At 45.9% G+C, this 10,896-nt stretch overlaps 1 protein-coding gene across 1 annotated transcript in view; it reads left to right on the top strand.

Moving 5' to 3' along the window:
- The first annotated feature begins 2,828 nt into the window (after positions 1 to 2,828).
- LOC129693311 (ribonuclease T2-A-like) overlaps positions 2,829 to 10,896 on the top strand; it is a 44,648-nt gene continuing 36,580 nt past the window's right edge. The window contains exon 1 of the mRNA XM_055630159.1: positions 2,829 to 9,548. Coding sequence (XP_055486134.1) covers positions 9,496 to 9,548 — 53 coding nt within the window. The 5' untranslated portion in view covers positions 2,829 to 9,495. The remainder of the gene's footprint in view (positions 9,549 to 10,896) is intronic.

Raw genomic sequence — 10,896 nt, 5'->3', positions numbered from 1 at the left:
AGAGAAGGAGAAGGTGCTTGAAAATCTGAAAGGTCTGAAGGTAGATAAGTCACCTAAACCAGATGGACTACAAACTAGGGTTCAGAAAGAAGTCGCTGTAGAGATTGTGGAGGCATTAGAAGTGATCTTTCAAGAATCACTTGAGTCAGGAATGGTTCCAGAGTAGTGGGAAATTGCAAATATGAGTCTACTGTTTAAGAAGCAATGCAAAAGCAATTAAATGATAGTCTGGTTAGTCTGACTTCAGTGTCTGTCTGTCTGTCTGTCTGTCTGTCTGTCTGTCTGTCGTTTATTTTGGTCATACATTAAAAAGACCAAAGCTTTACAATCTGTGTGAATATAAACCAACAATCTATCCATTTCACACAATGTTCACATAATCAATGACTGAAAAAGGAATAGGCTGAAGCTTTTTTTTGTCTATCCTATAGAATCCATAAGATAACTCAGAAAATCAGCATTACAAAGGAAAGAAAAAAAAAATCTTAATTGTAATACTTACTTATTTTACATAGAAACATAGAAACATAGAAAATAGGTGCAGGAGGAGGCCATTTGGCCCTTCGAGCCAGCACCGCCATTCATTGTGACCATGGCTGATCGTCCCCAATCAATAACCCGTGCCTGCTTTCTCCCCATATCCCTTCACTAGCCCTTAGAGCTCTATCTAACTCTCTCTTAAATCTATCTATCTATCTATCTATCTATCTATCTATCTATCTATCTATCTATCTATCTATCTATCTATCTATCTATCTATCTATCTATCTATCTATCTTTTGTGTGTTTTTAATTTGCGTAAAAACAGTAACCGGTATCACTACGATTTTCTCGCCACCCTACTCACCGTTCTCGGCTCCAAGCGCACAAAGTTTTGTTCTGATGAGTGAAATATTAGAAAAGTTATGAGGGTTTAATACATCGTGAGATCAGCAGATTGCTCTTCTCGCCTGTCAGTCACCATGCAGGTAATGCCCCCTTCCGGCACCCGCGGAGAATAAAACCCCGGAGGCGGGGGTGAGTCCGTGAGCAGTGTGCGGGCACAGAGCCTCTGAGTGAAGTCAGAGTGGGACCGGGAGCTACTGAGCAGAGTGCAACCTCTAGTCTGCTGCAACCATCCCCCTTCCCACACCCCCCCATCTTCCCCACACCCCCCGTCCCCCCCACTCCCCCATCTCCCCCACACACCCCCCCTTCCCCCCACCCGCCTTCCCACACCTCCCCTTCCCCACACCTTCCCTTCCCCACATCCCCACCACCACACCCCCCTTTCCCACACCCCCCTTCACCACCCCCCTTCCCCCACTTGAGATATATAATAGTAATATTATATTATTATTAGCCTCCTGTGTTCCAAAGAATAATATCCTAGTCTGCCCAACATCTCTCAGCCCTTGAGTCCTGGCAACAAGCTCCTGAATCTTCTCTGCATGCTTTCTGTCTTAATGACATATTTCTAATAGTGCCGTGACCAAAACTAAACATTCCAAATGCAACTTCATCAAAGTCTTGTACAACTGTAACATTACATCTCAACCTCTATATTCAATACCCTGACCAACGAAGGCCAATGTGCCAAAAGTCTTCTTGACTATCTGATCTGCTTGTCACACCACTTTCACGGAACTATGTACCTGCACTCCTGGATCCTTCTGCTTTTCAACTTCCCCAGGGCCCTGCCATTCATTGTGAAGGTTTTACTTTGGTTTAACTTCCTTGACTTTGAACACAGTTGGTAAAATTTAGAGTCCATTGTGACAGATCAGGTGTGGATACTTGAAGTACATAATAAAATAGGGCAAATTCAGCGTGGTTCTGTTCAGGGAAGAGCTTGCCTGACAAATCTGTTGGAATTCATTGAGGAAGTAACAAGCAGGATAGTCAAAGCAGAGTCAGGATGTTGTTTACTTGGAATTTCAGAATGTGTTTCGTTAGGTGCCACACGTGAGGCTGCTAAACAATTAGAAGCAAGGTACGAGCATGGATAGAAGATTGGCCAACTGCTTGAAGGCAGAGTGGGAATGAAGGACTCCTTTTCTGGTTGGCTGGTGACCAGTGGTGTTCCGGGAGGGGTCGGTGTTGGGTCCGCTACTTTTCACATTATGTGTTATCGATCTGGATGACGGAATATCACTCTGCACCTCCATCCCCCACCAGGAGGGTCTTAAAGCCATCCGTTTCTTCCTCGACTGCAGAACAAACCAATCCTCGTCTACTGATCCTCTCCTCTGCCTAGTCCTTACCCTTAATAACCTTTTGTTTGACTGCTCCCATTTCCTCCAAATACAAGACGTAGCTATGGGGACGCGCATGGTCCCTAGCTATGCCTGCCTCTTTGTAGGTACGTTGAACAATCTTTGTTTGAGGCGCACCAGGCCCCTATCCTAAAATTCTACCTCCGCTACATCGACGACTGCATTGGTGCTACCTCCTGCACCCACACGCAACTCACTGACTTCATCCATTTCACCACTAATTCCCATCCGGCACTCAAATACACCTGGACCATTTCCGACATTTCCCTACCATTTCTACACCTCACTATCTCCATCGCAGGTGACTGATATCTATTATTATACTAAATGTCTCATATTGACCTCTTCCTGTCTACACTGTTAATTGATTTTAGAAAAATGCTACCCTATATCACTATGGTTTTTTGCCATCTTACTCACAGTCTCGTCTGCTGCAGCAGCCCCAAGGATTTTTCCAAACGGTGAAATAATGAAAAAATTATGGATGTTTAAAAAATCGAGAGATCAGCTGATTGGTCCTCTCGCCTGTAAATCAACATGATGAAAACTCCCTTCCGGGGGGCCAGAAGTATGCCAGACATCAGTCAGTCACTCTGGAAGATCGTGAGGGAGAGTTCACAGCTGTGATTCTAAGCTGTGAGTCAACTGAACTGTGAGTCTGCAATGTACTTGCAATAAATGATTTGTTAGCCCTTAATGAAAGTGTTGTTTGGCCTGCACTGTGCTCGAAACTGCAATGGAAGCGGAAATGAAATGAAAATGTAATGAGTTGTTTGGCCTGCCCTGTGCTTGAAACAGCAATGGAAGTGGAAATTAGATGAAAATGCAATGTGTTGTTTGGCCTGCCCTGTGCTTGAAACCGCAATGGAAGTGGAAATGAAGTGAAAATGCAATGAGTGGAATGAGCTTCCAGTGGAAGTGGTGGAGGCAGGTTCGATTTTATCATTTAAAAATAAATTGGATAGATATATGGACTGGAAAGGAATGGAGGGTTATGGTCATATGGTTATATGAGTTGTTTGGCCTGCCCTGTGCTTGAAATTGAAATGGAAGTGGAAATGAAATGAAAATGCAATGAATTGTTTTGGCCTGCCCTGTGATTGAAACTGCAATGGAAGTGGAAATTAAATGAAAATGCAATGAGTTGTTTGGCCTGCACTGTGCTTGAACCTGCAATGGAAATGGAAATGGAAATGAAATGAAATTGAATTTAGCTGCTTGGCCTGCCATGTGCTTGAAATGGAAATGGAAATGGAAATGGAAATGGAAATGGAAATGGAAATGGAAATGAAATGAAAATGAAATGAGTTGTTTGGCCTGCCCTGTGCTTGAAATGGAAATGGAAATGAAATGAGTTGTTTGGTCTGCCTGAAAACATTAACTTCGGCCCACAAGGACCCCATTAGCCAAGAAATCAATCCCCTTTGCGCAAAATGCCCGTATTAGCCCAGGAGGAGGATTTTGGCCCAAAAGGCCAGTGCCAGGCCTGGAAAAGACCAGAAAAAAAGTGCCTTTCACTGAGATTTCACTTAGCTTCTTTCTTAAAAAGAGTCCCTTCAGCCCATCAGTATGTATTCCCCCTGCAAGTATTAAACCTCACCCCAGTATTTTTCTCCTTCCCTTCACTGGCTCTCTGTGAGATCCAGGCCAGGATAGACTTTCCTCCTTCATGGCTGTGATCTGCAGAAAAAGATGAAAAATGTCTAAAATTGATTCTCCACCCTCTCACCCTTCTCTCTCACACAGTTTCTCACATGTTTTGGGCAGAAATTCTGGCAGTTTCTGAGCTACCAGCCCACCAGGGTTGAGTGACTGAGCTACCAGCCCACCAGGGTTGAGTGACTGAGCTGCCAGCCCACCAGGCCTGAGTGACTGAGCTGCCAGCCCACCACGCCTGAGCGACTGAGCTGCCAGCCCACCAAGCCTGAGTGACTGAGCTGCCAGCCCACCAGGCCTGAGTGACTGAGCTGCCAGCCCAAGAATCCATTCGGCCCACAATGTCCATACTAGCCCTCTGTAAACCAGTTCCTTGGCCTACAACACCCATACTAGCGCTGCCACCCCCCACCCCTCCCCCCCACTGACCACCAATATTGGAATTGGTGGAGAGGTGGAATAATGGGTCCCACTTAGTCTAGTCCACTATAAACCCACTGACTCCCATGGCTATCTGGACTACACTTCTTCCCTGCTTCCTGTAAGGACTCCATCCCCTAGTCCCAATTCCTCCGTCTACGCCACATCTGCATCCAGGAAGAGGTGTTCCAAATCATGGAGCAGAGATGTCCTCATTCTTCAGGGAACGCGGGTTCCCTTCTACTTATGATAAGGTTCTCACCAGGGTCTCTTCTATACCACGTAACTCTGCCCTCACTCCTCATCCCCTCACTCGTAACAAGGGCAGAGTCCCCCTTGTCCTCACCTTCCACCCTACCAGCCATCAAATACAACAAATAATCCTCCGACATTTTTGCCACCTCCAACGGGATCCCACCACTGGCCACATCTCCCCATCTCCTCCGCTGTCTGTTTTCCGCAGAGACCACTCCCTCCGTAACTCCCTGAGCTGCCAGGCCACCAGGCCTGAGTGACTGAGTTGCCAGTCCACCAGAAACATAGGAACATAGAAAATAGGTGCAGGAGTAGGCCATTGGGCCCTTCGAGCCTGCCCCGCCATTCAACACGATCATGGCTGATCGTCCAACTCGGTATCCCATACCTGCCTTCTCTCCATACTCCCTGATCCCTTTAGCCACAAGGGCCACATCTAACTCCCTCTTAAATATAATCAATGAACTGGCCTCAACTACCTTCTGTGGCAGAGAATTCCACAGATTCACCACTCTCCTGGCACTTTCCCCGGCAACCGCAGGAAATCTACACTTGTCGCTTTACCTCACCCCTTGACTCCATTCATGGACCCAAGCAGTCTTTCCAGGTGCGACAGAGGTTCACCTGCACCACCTCCAACCTCATCTATTGCATCCGCTACTCTAGGTGTCAGCTGCTCTACATTGGTGAGACCAAGCGCAGGCTTGGCGATCGCTTCGCCCAACACCTCCACTCGGTTCGCATTAACCTACCTGATCTCCCGGTGGATCAGCACTTCATCTCCCCCTCCCATTCCGAATCCGACCTTTCTGTCCTGGGCCTCCTCCATGGCCAGAGTGAGGACCACCGTAAATTGTAGGCGCAGCACCTCATATTTCGCTTGGGCAGTTTGCACCCCAGCGGTTTGAATATTGACTTTTCTAATTTCAGGTAGTCCCTGCTTTCTCCTCTCCTTCCCAGCTCTCCCTCAGCCCACTGCTCCGCATCTTCCTTTCTTCTTTGCACCTCCCCCACCCTCACAATAGTCTGAAGAAGGTCTAGACCGGAAACGTTGAATATTTCCTTCGCTCCATAGATGCTGCCTCACCTGCTGAGTTTCTCCAGCATTTTTGTCTACCTTCGATTTTCCAACATCTGCAGTTCCTTCTTAAGCAAACTGGATGACGGAATTGATGGCTTTTTGTCCAAGTAAGGAAGTGGCAGATGGAATGCAGCATTGCAAAGTGTAAGGTCATGCACTTTGGTAGAAGGAATGAAGGCATAGACTATTATATACAGTAAATCGAGAGATGATTTAGAAATTGAAGGTACAAAAGGATTTGGGGGTACTGTTGCACAATTTGCGAAATGTTAATTTGCAGATTAAGTTAGTGGTGAGGCAGGCTATGTTGGGCTTCATTTAGAGAGGACTGTTGTAACGCTGTAATGCTGTCATGCTGAGGCTTTACAACAACTGGCCAGGCCATATTTAGTTAAGCAATTTGGACCATATCTGAGGAAGGATCATAAGATCATAAGTGCGCTGGCATTGGAGGGGGTCCAGAGGAGGTTTACGAGAACGATCCCCGGGATGATTGCGTTAACCTATGAGGAGTCTTTGAGGACGTTGAGCCTGTACTCACTGAAGTTTAGAAGGATGTGAAGGGACCTCATTAAAACCTACTGGATAATGAGAGGCCTGGATAGAGTGAATGGAGAGAGTATATTTCCACTAGTGGGAGAGTCTAGGACCAGAGGATACAGCCGCAAAATAAAAGGATATACATTTAGAAAGATAAGGAGGAATTTCTCTCCCCGGAGGGTGGTGAATCTGTAATTCATTGTCACAGATGGCTGTGGAGGCCGTCATTGGGCATTTTTAAAAAAGATTGATAGATTCTTGATTAATAAGGGTATCAAGAATTATTTGAGAGATGGCAGGAGAATGGGATGGAGAGGGGAAAATGGATCAGCCATGATTGAATGTTGGAGTAGACTCGATGGGCTGAGTGGTCTAATCCTGCTCCTATGTCATATGGTCCGTATGGAACCACAGATGAAGGAATCTTGCGTAGAAATGGGAGCTTCAGATGGCCAAGGAATGGCAATCTGTAGCTCCTATTTACAAGACATTTTAATTTGTTTTCCTATTCCCAAATCAATTTGTCTGGCCTTAAACTTTTCTAATGCCAGCGTGAAATCATACACAAACTAGAGGAATAGCACCTCATATTCTGCATGGGTAGTCTACAAGCCACAGGCATGAACACTGAATTCTCCAATCTTGGCTGATCTCTCCCTCCTTTGGGTCTTTCTCTCTCCTCATTTGCCCACGTCCTCTCACACACTCTGTGCTTCCCAAATCCCCATCCCACTCCTGTCATCAGTTTCCATATAACCATATAACAATTACATATAACAATTACAGCACGGAAACGGGCCATCTCGGCCCTTCTAGTCCGTGCCGAACACATACTCTCACCTAGTCCCATCTACCTGCACTCAGACTATAACCCTGCATTCCTTTCCCATCCATATACCTATCAAAATTTATTTTTAAATGATAAAATTGAACCTGCCTCCACCACTTCCACTGGAAGCTCATTCCACACAGCCACCACTCACTGAGTAAAGAAGTTCCCCCTCATGTTGCCCCTAAACTTTTGACCCTTAATTCTCAAATCATGTCCTCTTGTTTGAATCTTCCCTACTCTCAATGGAAAAAGCTTATCCACGTCAACTCTGTCTATCCCTCTCATAATTTTAAAGACATCTATCAAGTCCCCCCTCAACCTTCTGCACTCCAGAGAATAAAGACCTAACTTATTCAACCTTTCTCTGTAACTTAGTTGTTGAAACCCAGGCAACATTCTAGTAAATCTCCTCTGTACTCTCTCTATTTTGTTGACATCCTTCCTATAATTAGGCGACCAGAATTGTACACCATACTCCAGATTTGGTCTCACCAATGCCTTGTACAATTTTAACATTACATTCCAACTTCTATACTCAATGCTCTGATTTAAAAAGGCCAGCTCACCAAAAGCTTTCTTTACCACCTTATCTACATGAGATTCCACCTTCAGGGAACTATGCACAGTTATTCCTAGATCCCTCTGTTCAACTGCATTCCTCAATTCTCTACCATTTACCATGTACGTCCTATTTTGATTTGTCCTGCCAAGATGTTGCACCTCACACTTATCAGCATTAAACTCCATCTGCCATCTTTCAGCCCACTCTACCAAATGGCCTAAATCTCTCTGTAGACTTTGAAAATCTACTTCATTATCCACAACCCCACCTATCTTAGTATCATCTGCATACTTACTAATCCAATTTACCACACCATCATCCAGATCATTGATGTATATGACAAACAACAGTGGACCCAACACAGATCCCTGAGGTACCCCACTAGTCACCGGCCTCCAACCTGACAAACAGTCAGCCACCATTACTCTCTGGCATCTCCCATTCAGCTACTGTTGAATCCATCTTGCTACTCCACTATTAATACGCAACAATTGAACCTTCTTAACCAACCTTCCATGTGGAACCTTGTCAAAGGCCTTACTGAAGTCCATATAGACAACATCCACTACTTTACCCTCATCAATTTCCCTAGTAACCTCTTCAAATAATTCAAGAAGTTTAGTCAAACATGACCTTCCAGGCACTTCAACCTTCCAGGTTTATTTCCCCTCCTCTACCTTCTCCATGTGCTCACCATCCGCTGGGTCCACTGTTCCCATCTTCCCACCCTGCCTCCCTTATCTGCTTCCACTCATCACCTTCCTTTATTTTCAGACTCCAACATTCCCTGTCGTCTGTTGCCTCCACCTAACAACTCCCAACCTCCATCACTATCTCTACACCCGTCTCCCACCTGGCTCCATCTGCCAACCACTCCTCTCCTTGTGCTATCTATTGCTTAGAACCCAGTGTGCTTGAGTAACTCAGCAGGTCAGGCAGCATCTCAGGTGTACATGGACAGACGACATTTCGGGTTGAGGCCATTCCGCAGAAACGTGCTTATCTATATCCTCGAGTGATGTTGCCTCGCCCACTCAGGTACTCCAGCCCTTCAGCTCATTGAGTCCACACCGACCATCAATCGCCCGTTCACATTATTTCTGTTATTCCACTTTCTCATTCACTTCCAACACACTTGGGGCAATTTACAGAAGCCAATTAAACTACAAACCCACACGTCTTTGCGATGTGGGAGGAAACCGGAGCACACAGAGGAAACCCACAAAGTCACAGGGAGATCGTACAAACTCCACAGAGACAGCACCCGAGGTCAGAATCGAACCTGGGGTCTCTAACGCTGAAAGGCAGCAGCTCTTCCAGCTGTGCCGCTGTGCCGTCCAAAGTGAGGCATGGAAGGGCAAGGCCTCATTGCCAAAAAATGAGGCACAGAGAAAACAAAAGAAGATATCACATCGTGGCAGGTTCAGAACTCATTGAGATGTGGGCAAATGGGTCCAAATGTTCCCTGCTCTCTGCTCTCTGACCCAAGGGTCAGTGAACAATGACTGATTGGAACCCAGGCTGATTTATTCCTCAGCCTGAACTAACTGACCAACTGGAATCTGGAATAATTCTGCAAACACTCACAGGTGAAGCACATTTTTGTGTTTTTATTTGGGAGGAGATGTTTCTGTGAATGTGTGTACAGCATTTTGAGTTTTATTGTATATCAGTATTGTTCTATTCTGCTGCAGACTCTGGTGCCTGAGATAAGATCAGGTAAGGTTGGACCTCTGGCAGTTGCAAGAACTTGTGGTTGGAACTTGTCGGAAAGGAAGCCAGTGTGACCACAGTCCTATCTGATCTCATGAGCCTGCAGCCTGGGGATGTATAAAGTCTGAGCATCCCACTGCACATTACATCTACAATAGCCTGCACCTGCCTCCACCGTGACATGGGTCTGTCACTCCTCCTGCTCCTCTTGCTGGTGACAGCCAGCTGCTCTGGGTGAGTATAGTCAGGATTACTGGTAAGGGGAGCTTTTACTTTCCATTGTGTCTGGCTTAATCCCATCTGTTCATAAATTCATGTGATATGTGCAGAATTAGGCTATTCCGCCCATCAAGTTTATTATGGCATAAAACACATAACATAATGAAAGTCGAAATGAGGCAAGATAAAATGTTAAAAAATACAATGCACTGACCATTCCTCTGTGCCCAAATGGGTTTGTACAACTTTAATTCTTAACTTTAACTCTCCAACTCAGAATGCAGCTCACCTCAATGGTCACTGATTCAGTGGTTCAATGGTACTTTATTGTCGCATGTAAGTAGGTAGACATAACCTTCAGTAAATAGTCTGAATAGTCTAAAAACAGTCTGAAGAAGGGTTTCGGCCCGAAACGTTGCCTATTTCCTTCGCTCCATAGATGCTGCTGCACCCGCTGAGTTTCTCCAGCTTTTTTGTGTAACCTAACCTTCAGTAAAAATCTTTCTGTACACTGACACAACCATACTTAAGTACAAGAGTGTGGGAATAGTAGATTACACTGAGGCAGTACACAAGGCAGGCCACATTTCCAGCATTATTTGTAAGATTCAAGTCAAGTTTAAAATGTTGACTCCTAACTTGGCCATAAAGGCCCGTTGTCTTAGTGGCAGCATCGCATAGATGTTGCAGTGGCCGATCTGGCAGATGATGTTATCAAAGTCCTGCACCGCTGCTCCATGCTGCAGCAGGCTGTGTCCGATCCACACGCTCGGCCTCTTAGAGTGGCACCTGAGCCACTCGAGCCCCCGGCTGATGCAGGGCCTCCAGTGGCCCACTCCATCGGCACCTTGACCTGGGCAAATCTACCCACAAACATGCCGTCCCTCACGGCTCAGCCTTCGATCCCCAGGATGCCTACCGCAATCAATCTTGAGTACAGACTGTCTCCGGAGGTGTGGGAGGAAAGACCCCAGCACACTCAGCAGCACCGCTCTTATCCTGCATCTGCCACCGTCTTGAATCTTACGCATCAATCCTGCCCAGTTTCATTGCAAGTTGCTCTGAGCTTTCCCCAGACACCCTTTATATGGAACAAACATCACACCTGGAGAAGTGACTGATGCAATTGTCACGTTATTGTGTCTAAGTAAACTCCTGGAGCAGATATATGGGGTTGCAGTAGGTGACAACATTTTCCAATATGGTCTTAGACTTGGTGCCACAAGCTTAGATGGGGCAGAATGTGTTAGGTGCATCTCGGAGGGTTTCTTGACAGACTCTAGATCCAACCAGGGAAGGGACCATATTGGACCTTGTATTGGGAAATGAGCGTGGCCAGCTGATTGAAATTTCATTGCAGGAG

The sequence above is a fragment of the Leucoraja erinacea genome, unplaced genomic scaffold, assembly GCF_028641065.1.
Source record: "Leucoraja erinacea ecotype New England unplaced genomic scaffold, Leri_hhj_1 Leri_255S, whole genome shotgun sequence".
In the NCBI taxonomy this organism is placed as follows: Eukaryota; Metazoa; Chordata; class Chondrichthyes; order Rajiformes; family Rajidae; genus Leucoraja; species Leucoraja erinaceus.
The sequence above is the reverse complement of the archived record's forward strand: the minus strand, read 5'-3'. Positions and strand labels throughout refer to the sequence as shown.